The 19986-nt window shown below is 33.0% G+C and overlaps 2 protein-coding genes across 5 annotated transcripts in view; one reads left to right on the top strand and one right to left on the bottom strand.

Moving 5' to 3' along the window:
- The window catches only part of LOC129757253 (probable beta-hexosaminidase fdl), a 138387-nt gene that overhangs the window by 45945 nt on the left and 72456 nt on the right, over positions 1-19986 (bottom strand). For 2 of the 4 annotated variants that reach the window (XM_055754414.1, XM_055754412.1), the window contains one exon: positions 9714-9729. The exons of the other annotated variants lie outside the window; for them this stretch is intronic. The gene's annotated coding sequence lies outside the window, so the exon portion shown is untranslated. The remainder of the gene's footprint in view (positions 1-9713; positions 9730-19986) is intronic. 4 annotated transcript variants of the gene reach the window in all.
- Positions 1-19986, top strand: part of LOC129757254 (homeobox protein 5) — a 50291-nt gene that overhangs the window by 6013 nt on the left and 24292 nt on the right. Inside the window, exon 2 of the mRNA XM_055754418.1 lies at positions 8820-9369. Coding sequence (XP_055610393.1) covers positions 9068-9369 — 302 coding nt within the window. The 5' untranslated portion in view covers positions 8820-9067. The remainder of the gene's footprint in view (positions 1-8819; positions 9370-19986) is intronic.

Here is a 19986-nt window from a genome sequence, read left to right as displayed (position 1 = left end):
ATTTTCTCTCTGGTTTTTTTTTTTATTTTCTCTCTGTTTTTTTTATTTTCTCTCTGTTTTTTTTTAATTTTTCTGTTTTTTTATTCTCTCTCTGTTTTTTTCATCCTCTCTCTGTTTTTTGTTCATTCGCTCTCTGGTTTTTTTTTTTTCATTCTTTCTCAGTTTTTTTATTTTCTACTGAATTATTTCATCTATTTTTCATGTGATCTAGTTTTATTTCGCATAGTTAACTTTCTTATTGATTTTTTTCTCTGTACTTTCTCTTTTTTTTCCCTTATCCTTCAATCTTCTTTCCTCATTGGTTCTTTTTCTCTCTTTATTCTTTTTATTTAAACTTTTGCTTTTTCTCTTTCATCTTTTTTTCTGTTTTCATTTTTGTTATCTGTTTAACTTTTAAAAAATTTAAACTTCTATCAATTTTATCTTTCTCATCAAAATTTTATCTTCATTTTTCTTTTTTTTTCTTTAATCTCATATTTAACTTTGTTTTTTTCCTAGTTCTTTTTTCATTTTTTCAATTCCATAAGTTTTTTAATGTAATTTTTTATCAGTTTTGTTTTATTTTTTAACTACTTTAAAATGCCCAATTATTTCTGGATATCTTCTTGTTATTTATATTTTTTTCGTTTTTTTATTTTCTCTTTGTTTTATTCTACTTTCCCCCAATTTTTTTTATTTTCTTTCTGTTTTTTCTTTCGCTCTATTTTTATGTCTTTCTGTGTTTTATTCTCTCTCTGTTTTGATTTAATTTTCCCTCTGTTTTTTTTTTAATTCTCCCTGTTTTGTTTTTTATGTCTCTTCTTTTTTTATTTCTCTCTGTTGTTTTTTAATTCTTTCTGTTTTTTAATTCTTTCTGTTTTTTAAATGCTCTTTGTTTTTTATTTATTTTCTATCTTTTTTAATCTTTAATTTGTTTTTGTAATATTTTCTTATATCTTCTTCTTTAATATTTTATTTTTCGCTCTGATTTAACTGATTTTTACTAATTTGCGCTTGGTATTTTTGCATTTATGTGTTCTATGTTTTCTCCCATTTTTTCAATTTTCTCTCAGGTACTTGAATTAGTTTAGTTTCTTTTAGTTTTCATCTGGTCTGATTTCAAAATTCTCCTCCAATTTTTCAATGTTCAAATGTTGTTTCGATTTTCAATTTTGATATATTTTTTTGTTTTCCCTTTTTCCGATAATTTTTCTTTTCTTTTTAAGTTCTGTTAAAAGTTTGCAATTTTTTTATTATTTTAAATTGCTTTTATTCTGTTTTTAAAACATGTTTTTTATTCAATTTCAATATTTGAATTATAACACTTTTTAAATTGAAATTCCTTTTACCTCTTCCTCCTTGCTCTCTATTTTATCTTATTTTCATGCTTTTTTATTTCTTTTTTCCTTCATTTATTATCTGCTTTTTATCATCCTTTTATCTTATTTTTTATTGCTTTCGCTTTTTATTTCTACAGCATTGCTTTTCTTAATTTCATTGCTTATGTTTTCATTACTCTTTCTATTTGTTTCCTGTTTTTTTTAGATTATTTTCAAGTTTATGTTTAAATTTCTTCTTATTCGTTTGATATGTATTTATTTTTTGCGATTTGTTTAACTATTTTCATTGGTTTTTCATTATTTTTTTTCTTTATTTTATTGATATTTATTTTTTTTTGATTTCTTGTTTCATTTGTTTTAGATTTTATTTAATCTGTTTCTAGATTTTTTCTTTTCTAGAAAACCCCTTAGCTCATCCTTTTTTACAGTCGAGTATAAATTTATTTTTGAAAATCTAAATCACTTAACTTGATGCGAGTTGTTACTGGAAAAATGTCTCATCAGATTCCCGCGTCTTACTGTATGAAAGCGTCAAATTAGGATCGCTCTGTTCTCGTCCGAAACCATAAGGAGAAACACGTGGCGCGGGCGAGAAAAAAGAAGGTTTCGCAGTGATAGCGGCCGGTTTGATGACTGCTTACATATACTTCCGTCTTCGTTTCGTAGAAGACCACACGCGAATCCTTTCGCGCGCCCACCACCACCGTCATTCGCGAGCCAAACCGGGCAGGAAAGAAGTTGGGAACCGTTATTTTTTTCAGGAGTTATAACCTCCAACGGATTCTTTGCGCGCCCTCCGCAGTGAATAGGCAAATTAGTTCTCAAGTGCACGGCTCAAAGGCAGGACCTCGAGGAGATTTCGAATCGGGCTATGATGGTTGGTTGTTAGCCAGCCAGTTTGGAAGTTAGTTCGTTAGTTAGTTAGTCGGTTTCGTCTTAGTCCATCGAATGTGTCTACTAACTAAATAGAGAGAACGGTTGTGAAAATTCTTTCTTGCATGGCCGTTGCCTGGTCCTGATCCGGTGAACCGGAAGCGATTGCTAGCTTCAGCCTACATTCATATAATACTTAATCGTACCATATCGTTACCAGGTTGACAAGAATAGTCTTCTGCCACATGTCCTTCCTAAAAACATAGGTGATATCAAAACAAGAAGAGACTATCCCGGGTGAGAAAAAACGAGATAGGGTCTGTCCTATATTTGACCGTTCCAATGGAGGAAAGTTTGATTGATGTTTTGATTCGGGAAGGGCAGAAAGAAAACAAATCCTGAATAATGTAATGGTGAAAGTTGGTAATTTTCGAGTGCTTCAAAGTGACGTGCATCGAAGACAGAGAGAAGGAAAAAGTGGATATTGTGTTGGAGAAGACTGAACTTTGAAGCAGTACAGTGAAAATTATGACGATAAACTGCTGTGTAGTTTCAGTTCAAAACCCTGGAAGTGCTAAACGTTTAGATTTGATTTTAACGGTTGTCACTCTTGCTGTCATTCGGTATTATCCTCAAAGTGTAAAGTACTCGATTTGAAGACCGGAACATTTGTTCTCGAGTAAAATAAAAACCCAAACCGGTACAAGTCCGTAAATGTTTGATGAAGTGTGAAGAAACCCAAATCGCTTCAAGATCCGAGCGATGAAAACGCATCTTTTTCACTCGGTTAGATTCGCGAGCTTTTCACCAGGAAAAAAAGATCAAGCAAGAAAAAATACCGGCAACCGATAAACGGAAGCACCAAACCGGGAGTCGTTTGCAGCAAAGTGAATAAAATTATTCCGAAGGCAAATTAACATTTATATAGCGCGGTTTTGTGAGACGGGGACGCGATATCCCGAGAACGGTTTAAGGGAAGGACCTCATAATCCTGCATGTTAACGATTACCAACACCAGCACCACAAGCCAGCAATGGCGTCAGGCATTCGATGTAATCAAATTTATGATTCCGAAACAAGACTCGGTTGACAACCACCCGCGCAATCGAAAGGAAGTGTGCATATGTGTGGAAATTCATCAAATGGTAATACAGAGTGTAAGCATAATGTCACTTTCTTTCTTCATAAAAAAGTGAAAATGTATGACATGTGGCGCGCGCGAAGATTCATGACCCCGGCATCAATACATTTCTTGCCGGAATAGGAAACGAACCAGTTGCCTTCCTTGTGCCTATTGATTGATGGACAATCGTTTATCAATAATTCAAAAGTGCTGCTTGAGTTCGTTTGATGTATCTGGTGGAAAATGCCAAGTTTAACTGATGGTTTGCAACGAAATGTGTACTTTTTAGGATTTTTATTTAACCACGGATGTCTAACTACGCCTTTGAATTTTCTTCGAATTTGTTCGTATGTTTGAGTATCAATATTTGCTAATGAAAAGGTAACATTTTTTTTTTAAATTTCAGCGAATAACAAAATAGTATTCGTTTATTTTTTTTCTGAATTAGCTCATTTCAACGTTTGAGCCCACGAATGACCTACAGTCTACCACAACCTAAACCGTGTAAAGCATGGGTGGCCCGCGGGCCACGTGTGGCTTGCGATCAACTTTTTGACCTTTTTGAAAAACCATATTCTAAGAAGTGAACGTTTTTCTTGGACTGCATATATCATTTGAAAAAAAAAAAAATCTGAATCTACACTAACTAAATTCGAAACAAAGATCTGAAAATCTCTCTGAAATGATATAAGTCGAGGGGGTTAAAGTGTATTAAAACTAATTTCGAGAAAACACGCTTTAAAATTATTGTGTTTGGCCATTTTCCATACATTTTTCAAACATTTGCAATTTTCTTTTGAAAGTAAAAGTGTACGAATATTATTTAAAAAATCAGAACAAAAATCAACAAATACATAGCGGAGTGTGGGGTTTCATGGGCCACTTTTTTCTTTGCTTGATAACTTCTTTATTATAAAAGATGAAAAGAAAAAAAACTAATGGAAAGGTTGTCTGCATTTTTAAGATATCTTAAGGCATTTTTTATTTTTTTTTTTTAATAAATTAATTTCCCTAAGTTCTAACTGTTTTAAAAAAGTTTTTTTTTTTTGGATTTTGAAAAATTGTGGGGAATTGTGGGCCACAAAATCCAAATTGACGAGATAACGTGCAAAGTTTATGAGTTGACCATGAGTTCATTTAGTTATTTTAAACAACTTCAGATGAGGAAATAAAATAGAGAGTAGTGTATGATCGAATAGTTCCTAAAAGCTGGCTCACGAACGTTATGGCATAATTCCTTATGTAGGATTCATGTTCGTCTCTATCGCATTGGAAAAAATGGACAAAATATTTTTCATAACGTATTTTAAGTTCTGAATGTGTATAAAACCATCAAAGACATCCCCAAGATACCCCACAAAATGTGGCCCACGATTCCCCACAAGCTATGATTTTCAAATTGGTTGCGTTTGTGTGATTTATTGAGTATTCATCAACAATTCCTTTTCCACGTGAAAGAACATGACAAAACTAAGATCATAAGCTTATGAGCATTAGACTAAGTCGATTTGATGTCATTTTTGAATTTTTTAAACCCTGAGGTCTTAAAATCTTCGTTTTCGTTCAAAACTCATCCATGATTTTTTGCAGAATTTTTAAGTAACGTTTGCATGAGTAAATTTGAACTTTTGAGTTTGTATGGGAAAATTGAATTTCTTATGTGAAAGTGGATCTGCTTATAGTTTTTGTGCCAATTTAAAAATTATTAAAAGGAAATTTTTCGTTGAAGATATTTGTCGAAGACCTTAGATATTGCATGACTTCGTTTCATGCAATACTTTGCTAGGCACCCAGCAGTGATGTCAATTGAATTTGTTGTTTTTCAATGCCAAAAGACATACCCCTGTTAAACAGCTAATAACTTTTTTGCCTAATAAGATACGAAGTAACAGTCTTGGATAAATTTGTTCAGCTGAAAATTTCCTTTCAAATATTTAAAAATTTGTACAAAAATCATAAGTAGGCTAGATTCCACAGAAGAAAAAATTATGTTGATTCTTCAGAACAAAATATTCAATTTTCCCATACAAACCTAAAAGTTCAAATTTACTCATGTAAACGTAACTTAAAAATTCTGGAAAAAATCATGGATGAGTATTATGCCAAAACGAAGCTTTTAAGACCCCAGGGTTTGAGAAATTCAAAAATGACCCCAAATCGACTCAGTCTAATGAGCACATTTTTGTTATGAACTTTATGCTCCCCATAGATGCAATTTGCTGGTGTTTGTTTAATTATGTGAGTAATTGTTTTTAAATTTTGATAAATAAAAGTAGATGATGCGTACATAAGTCAACAACGAAAAATATGCTTAAGCAAAACTACGACGATGACATCTCAACACGCATCTGAGATATTTAGAGTGGCCCACATAACCCCACTCTCCCCTATAATTAAAAACGTGGAGAATCGTTTGGCATTATTTATTCAAAATCAATCATTTTTGCACTTATACTAAGGTTGCCAGAATTTTTCCAGCTCGTAGACGAGCTAGAAAATCCAGGCTATTTTATTTAAAAACCGGGAATTTGATTCCAAAAATGTCACTAAAAATTCTGGCAATATCCGGGCAAATTTTCGTCAAAATCCAGGAATTTCTCAACACAAATCATGAAAAAAATCTTGAAAAAAATTTTTTTTTCTTCAACAGTTTCTTAATCGTATTTAAGGCTTTCAATAAACTTTTAATGATTATTTTTATAGAACTTGCTCGAAAATTTTGGTTATGGAGGCATAAATGAAAAAATTTAAAAACGATCTAATTTCAATGAAATCCGGGCAACCGTTCCGAACCGGATTTTTGTAAAATTTAGTTTTAAATATTCAGGCAAACCCGGATAAAACCGGGCAATCTGGCAACCTTAACTTATACCCCTTTGGCCCTGAGTGCATTATATAATTTTACAAAAAACAAGTTACAGTCACTAATGAAAAAAAGTTGTTTAAATTGTACGCTATTTGACACAATATCTGTTTATTCCATCACACATTTTTCAATGTTCAATGTTGGGTTTTGGTGACTACATTTCATTAGTATAAAAGCATTAAAGCGGACTCTAGTTTAGATATTGAGGAGTTTGGATAGCCTCAGAAAGATAGTAAGATCGTATTAAAATCGTTTAAGAATCGAAAAAAAACCGAATCAAATTGTCAAATCGAAATACTGGTAAATTTGAAAAGAGTTTGACTGATCTGAAAGGTCCGTACTTTGCCAAATTTATATATTTATGATATAACTAAAGTTCGTTAAAAAACTATTCTTTTAAATGTCAAAAGCTTGAGAACGTTACTTTTTTTCAGCAATTCTATTATGTGTTTTTTTCAATTTGTCTATCAAATTTTTCTGAACAGAACGGTGAACTTAAAAACTTTTGAAAATCGGTGGTAATTTTTTTATATTAAGAGACCATAAAATTGACTTAATGTCAGCTCACAGACTTCGGCTCAGGAAGCAACTGACTTGCCAACTGAGCTATATCACAAGCCCCCTTGAAAAGTTTGATGTACAGACAGACAGACATAAGTTGGTAGAGATAATTCATTTCGACAAGCAGCTAAATATTTCATGAAAAAGTTAACCATTTAAAAAAAAAAACTTAATCCATTGAAAAGTATTGCAAAATGGTAAACTTTGTTTACTAGAGCTTTTAATAATTTTATGAAATATTTTTCCAAACGTTATATAAATCCATAAATTTTCTGGCAATGCAAAGCAGATTTTTGAAATTTTTTATTTTCATCCTATGGTTACACAGCTTTCAAAAAGCAGTCAAAATCGCTTAAATTAAAAATAATAATTTTGAACGAAAAAAAAATTGCATGACATCGAATATCTTTTCTAGGGTACAAGTTCGGTTTTTGCTTTGTTCATATGTATGTACTTTAAGAATCAAGGAATATTTTCCATCCAAAGTTATATTTTTTAAAGATTTTAGTACATCTCTGAAAATTGTTGAGTGAAAAACTTTGTTTTTTCCATACATATTTCCATACAAAATAAAAACGCGTTGCGCTAGATCAGGACTGGATTGATCGCTTTCAAGAAGTTTATTGCTATTTCTGGCAGCAAAAGCTACCAAAAAAAGTTATGGAAGGTGTAAAAATTTAAGAATTTGAAATTTCCATACAAAGCTTGCAGCGGTCTAATCTCCATTATTGATCTAATGAAAAATTCAATATTTAAACGAAACTAAGGATTAGACTTAAACTACATAATTTAGATTAAATTTTTTGTAAGAAAACTATTTTCTTCATAAAAAAAATCTCATAGTTGAATTGTGAAATTCTGGGAGTGATTCTTAAAACATGTTTTAATCTTATTTTCTTCCAGGTTTCACAATAGAAATTAAATTCATTGAGATTTTCAATTCTTGTGTCATTTCTTGAGTTTCATGGTTTCTCTGAAATCTCGAGATCTCAGAGATTTTACCCTCAATTTTACCCTCAAAATGTTACACTGTATCTTCATGGAATTTGAATTTAATTCTTTTCTATATTCTTTTAATTTCGGATTTCAAATCTTAAATCTATGACATATGAAAAAAATTGATTCATGGGACCCCGATGGCTGCCACTAAATAAATAACTTAAACCAAGCAGTGTTTGTTGAGAATCTTAACATGTTATAAAATCAATTTGGCTCATAGCATTCAACTCAAAAAAGAGGAAAAATTAAATCTCCCTAAAGGCTTCACTTGAGTTTGAACAATGAACAAGAAATGGTTTTGAAAATATTCTCATTTGTGCATAATTTTTTGGTCTTTGGGCTGAAAATCTAGTTTCAACATTTGACCTGAAGGTTTAAAACTGTAATTCGTCTGTAATATTTAGGCTCTTTTTCAGCATTTTGACATAGTTTTTCGAAATAGATTTTTTATAGTTCACGTTGAAGGAAGCCACGTGGTCCATCAAGTTTCATCCGAAAGTACTACATTATTCACGAAATGGATCTCTCATTCCGAATAACAGCAAGATAGTGCCGCCACCTACATCTTACTTGATCTGCGGTTTCGTGGTTTAATGACACAAAAATCGTAGTTTTGAATTAGCATCCCCTTGAAATTTTTATGGAATCATAAAACTCGCTTAAAATGCAATTATCTATTCAAATATTTTGTAGAAGCATTATTAATAACTTAAATATAGTAAATTTGAAGGAATAATTTACGTTTTGTACAAAAAGTTAGGGCATCAAAAAGTAAAAGGATGATCTAATGAAAGGCGGGAAATAAAGGTTTGAATCGAGTGATAAAAACATCGTGAATCCAATTCACAAGTTTAGGCAACCAAAACGGTTGAAAACGTGCTCCGGATATCGATATATTCAATTGCATTCAAATCCTTCTTATTGGGTTATGTTTTCGCATCTACTTGAATCCAACGCCTATACAATGAGAAGACGATAAAAATAGAAACGAAAATTGAAGATTTATTTCCTTCCACCTACACCTACCGGATACATCATTGCTCATAAAGATTTTCGCAAATATTTTTTCCTCTTTCAGTAAACACACTCCACGACATAATCGGACCGAAAACTTCCCCCGTTGCACGATACTTTTAATAATACCTAGCAGCGAAAGTGGCCATCAACGGCAATTGCAGAAATGCCTCAGCACTTGAACAATGTGAACAGCCGTTTTGTCATCATTCCCCCTGGAGGGCTCCATTAATAAAGCTTAACTGGGCCCAGAGGGTTTCCGAAAAGCGTTTTTTTCCGCCCTAGAGAAGGTCCCCCGAAAAACCGCCACAAATGTCCGTCAACTCGCTAGGGACCCACGACGATAGTTTGGCGGTTCAGAATCAGACCGATTCCGACTTGTGGGAACTCCTCGCGTATCTGCGTCACCATCAGAGTGACCGACCCGGGGCGTGGACTCTCCCTTGGGAATCGGAGACCATAACGACGACAACGACGACGACGACGTCAACGCCGGAGCCACCCGGAAGTGTGGAAAGCGGAGGCGGAAGTGGCAGAGGATATCATCCCCAGGGGCTGCAAACGATGCGGCCGGGGGCGAATTTACACGGCAATGTCAACATCATGCTTGGCGGGTAAGTGGAAAAGCAACTAAGTAGATGTATGTGGGTGGGTGGGTTAAGTTTGAAAAGTCAAGGCCGCGGTACGATTCTATGATCAATTTCGCATTTTTCTTCCTCAGATTCACTACATCCATTTGTATTTCACACCTACTTTCTATGTAGAAAATTGAACGTTTTCGAATCGTAATTTTGAAGAGATAGAATAATAATATGATAAAGAGTAGATATCCCACATCATGAAATATCTACTTCATTCCATATCCTTGGAATCGTACATTACAACGAACATTTACATCGTTTACATTACAAGAAAAAAAAGAAACGTCTTAAAAATGTATTTAAAATGTTTTACTTACGCCTGGTTGTTATTACCTGTAACGAGAAAATTGCAAAAAACATTAGTGATCTATCAAGTAGTAAGTTTTGATGATTTCTATTACGAGCCATATATTACAGAGCCACACTAAAAAAATTTGTTAATAATGAAATGTTTTTGAGCTTGGACCATGACTGAGCTTTTCAGAGATTTTTCTGAGCGTATCCGGGCCGTGCAAATCCGGGTATATTTACTCCAAAACATGGCAAATCCAGGCATTGGGTTTATAAAAACCGGTCAATATCCGGGCAAATCCGACCAAAAATCCAGGGTTTTCTTGAAAAACTTCAAGAGAAAAGGTGAAAAACAAACACACGAAAAATTATTTTTTATCGAGTCACATCAGCGGAGTTCAATTAAAATTTAACATTTTCAAAAAAAAATGTTGCAAATTTATTTCCATGAAACTAGGTAAAAAAACATATTTTATATAAAAAAATTGAAGTTATGGTTTGGATTTTGTTAAGATTGTGAGTAAAACCGGGTATTTTTCCTCGATATCGGACAACCGGGCTTTTCCCATTTTTTTTTCTATAAAAAACCTGACAATCTGGAATGCCAAGCCATGACCCATGTTAGTTTACAGACGCTAGAACTCAACTAAAACTGATAATCTATGTTTACAAAAACTCGAGATAAAAAAAATCCGGTCACCCATTGAATTTATTGGAACCATGGATAATGATTTTCTCACCGACCCTGTTCGAGTCACTTGACTTGCTTGTCTTCCTCGATAAATCCAGTAGTTGGAAGTTCAGATAACTTCCCATAAGGCTCACGTCACTCGTACACGCTCGAATTTCAAGGCCGAAAAGTAATCCATTCGTAACTTGAATTTCAACAACTTCGTTTATCCATCAAATTTTAAAACATTTGCAAATTAAAATTATGCAAATACTTTTTGTTTTGCTTAACTAAAACAGAAAAAGGTGTATCTATGAAAATTCAATCAAATTCAAAAATCTTTGAATCGGTAACGTGCTTAGTATTTATGTACACCAATAATAAAAAAAAAACAGTATTTACAGTTGGGTAGTAGAATTCAACTAGAACTGGTTTGGTGCTGACAAATCTCTTAGAAGGACAACTTTTTTCAAGCAAAATTTGGGTTGCAGCAGGTGACCTCTGAAAATTTTAAGAGTACCTGTTTTTCATTCTCATTTTCTAAGTGTTATAATTTCTTTTAATAAAACGAGTTCCTTTTTTTGTTAAACATGCTTGATTTTGTAATTTGAAACATTTACATTTTCAACTTTGAAATGTTTACTATGAATTTACTGTGAATCTATTTACTGTATGAAAAAAAAGAAAAATCGAAAATGTATTTAACAGTATTGATTATTCAAAACACTACTTTGTGCTCTTTAAGCATTAAACCTCTAAAAAACTTCTAAATATCAGGCGTAGGAACGAGAAAAGAATCCAAAAGTTTTCCAAAAGGCAATACCTAATCATAGAAAAACAATTTGGGAAATTTTGTATCTAAATATTACAATTTAATTCATTTTCGTTTTAAGTTGCTTTTCGTCTTTAACCGTTAAAGCCCTTTTGTAAACTCTTTGCTTCAACAAGGATCACGGTTTGGATAAAGAGCTAGTTTATCAAGGAAGAAATTTCGATGGTATTTATTTGCCTTCAATATTTAACTGGATACATTTTTATTGAATGTTTGCTTACACCATTTACCAAAATGGATCGCGATTTCTGCCTTTCTCCAACTAACACAACCCCTTCCTTGGATACTTGAATAAGGATTCGCAGACGTATAGACGGTTTCCATAGTTAGTGATACTAACCTTTCTCAGGTTATGACTATTTCAAAAAAATTTTGGAGTTTGCAGGAGCGAGAGGCTGCTGGTTTAACTTAAAGAGTATCTTGACTTCTAGGACGTGTCCGGCGCCGTTATTCATCATATAAATCATATAAAAAATGCTTATCGCAAGCACCATTCTTTTGGACATTGTGCAAAATTGATGGCCTCGATAAATCACGGAGTTACAACCATTTGCGGCGGAATGACAAATGTAAAAAAATAAGTAGTTCCTTTAGATTCGATTTAAAAAAAACTGTAAATGAAGCATTTCGAGTTCAATGATTTAAGGTAGTAGTCAATCAAGCTAAGCTAAGCAAGTGATAAAAATGACTTATTAAGATTAATCTATACTTGATGTGACATAGGCAAAAGTAATTTTTTCAAAGCGTATGCAAGAATCTGTTATTTTTTCTTTTCTTGAAATATTTTAGAACAACTAGTTTTTTGGCCCGCCAATAAATCTCATTTCTGAAATTTGGCCCGCCTGTTGAAAACGTTGGTCACCCATGATTTAAAGCATAGCCTAAAAAATAGCCTTGAAAATAAATAAACGGTTGGGTTCACAAATCCACTTTCAGAAAAAGTTGGTTGTTGAAAATTGAAATCAATTCTATTCAATTAAATTATTCAAAAGCAGCCAAAAACAGATTTTTGTCATCACTTTAACATTTAGGGAGGGAGGGGGCGGGGGGGGGGGAGAGGGGACGATTCAGAATTAGAATTTGCTAGAAATAATTGCAATACCAAAAATGCACAATAAATTTCTTATTGAAAATTTAGATTTATTGATGATCCAAGAAAAATTATTTTTTCAGAACAAAAAATTCAGAATTGAAAATACAAAGACAAACTAACTAAAAAATATTTTAAAAATTGAAAAAGCAAACTGTTTAAAAATTGAAAAAAAAATTTACTTTTGGTAAAATTATTTGAAAATTAAAACAAAATATGAAGATGCAAAAGATTAGTTTTTCAACAATATATCTGGAAGGAAATTTTTCCAATAAAAACGTTTTACCATTCTAAAAAAGTATTTAAAAAAATTAATTGATAATTCAAGGGAATAGCATTTTGGTGCATATGTTTTATTGATTGATTTAGAAAATGTTGGTTTCGAATCCTTTGTCAGAGTTTGTATATTAGGTACCTCTTGTTTCGGTGATATGGTCAAGGTTGCCGAAAAAAATTCTGTGTTTTTGAAAAAAAAATTCTAACTTTCTGTGGTTTTACCCAATAATTCTGAGATGGTTTTCCGTGATGCTATTGCCTTTAATTTCATTGAAAATTTATGATAAATTGGGTCTTTTTACATTTGAGTTGGGTAGAATCAATTAAACTTACCAATTTTATTAAAGTTTCTTGAATTCAAAAATGTTCGTCAAGTTATGTCGTGAGGCGGAATACTATGTAAATAAATAATAATGAATTAAAAAAAAAATATAAATTTTAAAATGGCTAAAGAAATTATAATTTTGGAAATCAAAATTATAATTTCAAAATTCAAAAATTCTGTGAAATATGTGAATTTTTCAAAATTCTGTGTTCTGTGACACAGATTCTGTGATGAAATTTGCTCAAAACTCTGTGAAATTATAGATTTCTCAGTGATTTCGGCAACCTTGGATATGGTGTTTCTAAGTTCAAAAGTCAATCGGATTTGAGTGAAATCAATCATTGATTACTGATGAACTCACAAATCACATAAAAGAAAAAAAAAAAAACGGATTCTTACTATTTTTATTACATTTCATTCAATCAAGGAATAATATCCTGCATAGATTTTTTTTTTTTCAGAGACACAATTGTTTAAAAAAGTTTAATTCAACAATTTTTAACAATTTTCAAAGATATCATTACAAGTATTCCTGACATTAAAAAGTAAAAAATAAAAGGTTTTAGTTCATTTAACAAAATTGTTGTGGCCCTCATAACGATTTGATTTTTCCTTTTAGAAATTTCAGTTTCCAAGTTATGTTTTAGTTTTTCGTTTTGCAAATGTTCGAATGGAAATTTGATATTCTTTTCAATCCTATGACGAGACGGAGGGAAATGTTCTGTTTTTTAGTTAAGATACTTGTGACAGCGTGTCGTCACTTTTGAAAGTGTATAGATGGATTTCACAAGAAAATTCGTTCAAATCCAATTGCGCCAATGCTTCTTATGCCAAATGTGGCACCAAGAAAGGATGCTATTTTTGTGGATGGAATCGATTTGCCGCCGATCATGACTTCTTGCTTAGAATACTTGTCAATACTTGTCAAAAGGTCATGAGATCGAGTCTCGGGCACGGCACACATAGTAATCTATCAATGGGCTGGTGGTGTTAAAGTCTGCTTCATTTAATATTGGAACAAATTCTTTTGCTCATTGTGGCGCTCCTAGTGGACGGATTTGGAAACTTTTTTCACCCACGTGTCGGGAAATTCATTACCTTTCACCATGTATTTATGTCATAACACCAAACGATAGCATTTTGTAAACAACCGCCATGGAAGCCGAACGGAGAGATTAAATTGTGCACAGTTTTCTTGAAAATCCATTGTTGTCGGCATCGAAGCTAGCTAAACAGCTTAAAATGCCCAGAAATACCGTATGGCGTGTTATCAAGCAGTACAAGGAAACATTGACGACGGCTCGGAAGCCGCATTCGAAGCGTCGGAGTGGAACTGTCGACCGGAAACTGCGTGGGAAAGTCATCAAGGCCGTCAAGAGGAATCCCAATCTTTCAGACCGCGATTTGGCCAATAAGTTTCAGGCCGCTCACAGTACGGTGCGACGAATTCGTCTCCGGGAAGGAATAAGGTCATTCCGAGCCAGCAAACAGCCAAATCGGACGCTGAAGCAGAACAATGTGGCCAGAATCCGTGCTCGAAAGCTGTACGACCAAGTGCTGACCAAGTTCGACGGATGTAAAGTCTGCTTCATTTAATATTGGAACACAAACAATTGCGTGTAGTTCAGTCATTTATTAACGAATTCATAATTTGTTTTTCATACAAATGTAGCATTTTCTTTACTCTTTCATAAAAAAAAATTAAAAAAATTATTCATTGCTGTTTCGAAGAAATTCTCGTACTCGTACTCGTAAGAACACTGTGCACAATTTGATCTCTCCGTTCGGCTTCCATGGCGGTTGTTTACAAAATGATATCGTTTGGAGTTATGACATAGATACATGGTGAAAGGTAATGAATTTCCCGACACGTGGGTGAAAAAAGTTTCCAAATCCGTCCACTAGGAGCGCCACAATGAGCAAAAGAATTTGTTCCAATATTAAATGAAGCAGACTTTAGCATCAGTACGATGCGAGCCATTAAACCCTCGAAAGATGTACGCTTTAGTCTTAAGTAAAATTGAGATTTTTTCAAAGACACATGAAGTTTCACTGAGATCCTATCCTTCAGCATACAAATTTACAATAGAACCCAGCTTATCCGAGCTCCGGTGTTATCTACAAAAGCTTCCGCGTTATCTGGCCCAAAATTTCCATACTAAAGCTTAGTTCTTTTAGAAATGGGACACTTTCATTTGCTAATAGCTCGTTAACTAGTTATTGGATATTAAAAATTTTGACAGCATTTTGTTGCCTGTAAAAAGTACTATTCGACCTATTTTTTTCAAAATTTAAAATTTACTCGTTTTTGAGATATGTACGATGCAAGAGAAAAAGAAAAAAATAATTTTGCACAGTTTCCTTTAAAATTCGTCATTATCAAATTGATAGCTGACAAAACCGTTGATTATTCAAAGAATTACTGAGTTTTTGTGGTGGATAAGTATGCAAACACTGTCAATAATGTCCACAAAGTTCAAATCAAGTATTGGAGTGAAGCACATGATCGGCAACAACGGTTAAGGGTCATCAAGGAAGTCAAGTCTCATACCAGCCTTTTTAATTTTCAATAAACGAAAAACTAAGGGTAGATCGCTGAAATGTCCAAAACAATTTTCTCCGATAAGCTGAAAGTGTTGCCTAGTGATGACTCATTGAAACCCAACCTCAAACAACCATTTTTTGATAGTTCCAAAGCTCTTAAGCTGTTAAACCGGTACAAAAAAAAACGTTAAAAAATGTGATCAAAAATAATCAAATTTGTTCATTTCGAAACAACTGTATATTCACTGAAATGCTTCCAGTTTCTTTTAAAAGAGAAGTATTGGACCGAAAAGTATCATAAATTGAAGAAGGAAGGTGAAGCCACCTAAAATATAGATTTTACGAAGTATAAGTTGAAGAAACTGATCAATACCATGACTGAGAAAAGTGTGCGCCGGCCAATGGGAGATACCAAAAATAAAGTAGAAATTTCCTTAACAAAAAACAGTAAATATTTTTTTTCAAATTTTTTCATGAAAGATCATAACATTACCTTCATTTTCTTCATAGAAACTATTTCGTTCAAACGAATAGTTTTTGAGATACAGGCATTCGTAACTGTCCCATTTCTAAAAGAACTAAGCTTTAAATCCACAAATAGCCTAATGAATTTGCGGAGCTATGCGCCTGGATTATGTGCAAAAATGGTGCAAAAGGATAGAATTTGTCAATGTATTTTGTGTAACCCCGACTAGCCCGGAGAAGCGGGGTTCAACTTTGTTTCAAAAATTTTTTTCTTTTAGAGATTCTAATGTGACCCTAGTTATTAGTGTGCCGTAAAGTCCCACGATACAACTAGCTAGACATTTTGATACTTATTAAGCCCACATAAAATTTCACCTTCTCATTTTGCGTGTTTCAATCCAATGCAATGCTTAGAAGAAGTAGTTATATCTGTTAATAGTGAGTGAGAGCTATAAATCTAGAGGCACCCACCGCCAAAGGTATCATTCCGGTTGTCAAAATTGACCTTGAGGTTACCGGCGGCGGTGGCCATACCTTCCGAGTTGGATCTTATCATTTTGACAATCCTCCCCTGACTCTTCTGTTGTATCTTCCCCCTCCACTTCTGAAGGTGGAATTCGCTTTCGACCATATACTCTGGGACGCGTGTGCGATTGTTATGGGCAGCATAATTTACCGAAAACTTTTCTTTTTTCCACTGAACACTGACGACAACACGAAACGGAGAAGAACTTCGCGTGACTTCGCAGCAGAGTTGCAAGATTTCAGATTATCATTTGAAATTGATACTCACCGTGATGAGTATCAATTAAGCAGCACAATGAATTTCGTTGTGATGCTCAAAGCTTTCGATGTCAAACGAAATTCACTGAGCATCACATCTAGAAAAAAAATCAGAAATCCAGAATCCCATTAGAGAAATCTTCAGCTATATTCCCCACTTTTTCCCCTACTATTTTTTGACGACAGTTAAATTTGTAACGAATCTATGGAATATTTGAATGTATCATATAATGTGATTAGCTTTTCACACTAGCGACACGCCAAGTTGAACGACTCCAAACGCTTTGATATAAAAAAATAAGAGCGCTTTAATGATTGGAGTTTATTGAAACTTTTTAATAACGAAAGTGTTAAAGCTCGTGGTACCTATGTTTTAAAAAGTGTCTATGTACACAACACACTACTTATAAATGTTGAGAACAAAACTTTAATTTTATGATATTATTTGCAAATACGGCGCTTTGGAACTAAATAATTTATAACATAATTTCATAGTCAAGACGACTTAAATAAAATAATATAAAATTCAGTAGTTGACGTTTTGTTGGTTTTCAAAATTAAAAGCAACAACATAATATGGGATTAAAAGCAACATTTCTAATCGATTTTCTGGTTATTTGAAATCAGTGAAATATGCTTAGTTAGCTAAGCATAGAATACATTAATAGAAAAATCGATATTTGTTTTAACTCTCAAGGGTTGAAATTTTTACAAAAAAAGGGTCAAAACTCAGATTTTTTTAGGTTTATGCATCTATACATTCAGAATTAAAACCTACTTTATTATTTCAACTAAATGAAAAAATAGAAGCCGTGATGTCAGTGATAAGCTGTCCTTTGTTTCAACTTTTATTTAAATCTCTTTTCAAACGATCTTTTTTTTAACGACCTTGGTCCTTGACATCCTTTCTCTGTTCCAAACTACTCATTGGTAGTGCAATTTTCTGCCGAATTTTTGACAGTAATAGTCACTTAAAGACTGTAAAAGATCCAGAACAACCGTAGAGAAAACCAATTTTCGAAACCAATGTTAACATTCCCGATTTCACAAAAACCACTTCCACTACCTAGGCACCACTTCCACCACTAGCCATTTTAATAAAATTGAACAGTGTTTTTTCCAAGGGTTTCACGAATTTCTTTTAAAGGGCATTTTTAAACGTACTCAAAAATCGTTAAAAAAAATCCAGCTATAATAATTAAAGAACAATTCATTTCGGAAGCATGTGTCTAAAAGCTCATAAGCGAAGCGATTTTACAATTATTCCAAATGGTAGTACAATAATATTTGATCAATCTTAATATTCAATGGCACATTATTATTTCTGTTTTATTCATTTTTCTATTTAGAATTATATAAATCTTCTTGAAACGCTCTTAATAGAATAAGTGAATTTATCGGACATTAGATAGGCTGGTATGAATCATATCCTACTTTTTGGTGCAACGATCATGTTTTCTACTTCAGAAATTTCCCACAGGGAATTTCAAACATCACGCGAGTCGAGATAATATTTGAAAAAGATCTGTGAGCCGGTGCAAATAAAACCGGCTTTCTTTCTCTTGAAAAAGAAAATCTTTAAAATGCATAAAAAATCATTAAAATGTCTTTTTTAAATTGAAATAAAAAAGATTAACCGTTAGGATAGAAGCTACAAACCGCCGCTTTCATTTGAAAGGGAGAATTTTGAAATTTCCTTATTACTTTTTATTTCGTTCATAAATGCTTTTCACATGTGGTCCATTCCAGCCGGTTGCATAAGCTGGGATGCCATGCGTTTTAATTGGAATGGTTTTTCGTTGGTAACAATCTTTTTTTTAATTTTTATATTTTAAAATTTAATTTGTTTGCAAGATTAAGAAACTATGTTCTTCATTTATATTAAAACTCTACATAGCTACCTATAAATTTCAACTTCGTTTTTAAGGTTGCCGCTACAAGTAAAAGCAAAGCATAGCTCGAATGCTATAAATAAAATCATATAACTTTTTTCTGCAAAATTGACCAAAAAAACTTTCGGTAATTTAAAGATACTAAATTTGTAAAATTAGGCCCGGTGGATCCTTATAATTTTAATTCTGAATTTTAGTGTTTCCCAGCTTAGTTGTCTTTGCGGTGTTAATATTTATAATAATCAAATATTTAGCTATTCAGATTTTGCTATATTTTTTTATAGTTTCTTGTTATGTCCAGAAGATTTGAGATGTTTTTTTCTGGCAAGCACATTAAGCCATTGGGGGTTTTTTGAAGAATTTTGAGCTTGGGCATTTCAATGTTTGCGGTTCTTTTCCATGATTGCAAAACTTTGTATCAACGTTTTTAAGAGATTTAAAAGTACATTACTGTAGGAAATTCAATTTCATAACTTGCATGTCTTAAATCCTCTGAATACGAGCGAGACTCATCAACATATTTGGTCATAAAAACTTTTTACTCATTCTGTAAAACTTTCATTAAACTAAGACATAAATATTATAATCAGATTCTTACAAGTCATGATAATACATTCTTCAGAAAGATGTTTAAAAATCAAAACTTTCATTCACAATCAACGTTAACATTTCACACTGAGATTCAAAAGGAAAAACCTCACTCGATAAAATATTAACTGAACGAAATTTCGCAACTTTGCTTAAGACATAAATAAAAAAAAAACAAATTCTCATCATCAACCTGATTGTACTGAGCTTTTAATAGTATGTTCTCTATAAAAATGTTTAAAAAAAGTATTACTGGCCTTTAACATTCATCAAGAATAACTGACAGTTTTTAAAAAGTCGTGGTATGTTCAGCTTTTTCTGAACTATAAAACTTGTTTCATTGTTCAAGAGCTTGCACAAATATTATTCCATGGCATCTCTGCCTTCCAAAAAGTAGTTTTTCTGCTCGTGATTCTCAGTCTGAGAAGGCGTTGACATTCAAGACAAAAACCGTTTGTGATACTCACGATGAGATTACCTAGCATCACACTGAGATTCAAAAAGGGAAAATCTCACTCAAAAAAATCTCAATCTCATGAGATTTCGCAACCTTGCTTCGCAGTATCTGCCTATCGAGCGCAGTATTTTTGTAGAGAGAGGGCCACCGCCACATTAATTCGCCGATACCGTGGGCCGCAAACAGCGACTTTGTCTGGTGGAGAAATAAGAAATTAGCTAGCGGTTCCGTTGTTTTGGCGCTGCAACCGGGTTTGGTGTTGATGATATCTGCTACTCATCGGACTCACATTCTCGCTGCTAGAGGGTAACAAAATTATAAAATTTGTTACCAGTCAAGATAGCAATCGCGAGAAGAAGTTTTTCAGCTGCCTCCCG

Source organism: Uranotaenia lowii, chromosome 3 (assembly GCF_029784155.1).
Source record: "Uranotaenia lowii strain MFRU-FL chromosome 3, ASM2978415v1, whole genome shotgun sequence".
NCBI classification, from domain to species: domain Eukaryota; kingdom Metazoa; phylum Arthropoda; class Insecta; order Diptera; family Culicidae; genus Uranotaenia; species Uranotaenia lowii.
The sequence above is the reverse complement of the archived record's forward strand: the minus strand, read 5'-3'. Positions and strand labels throughout refer to the sequence as shown.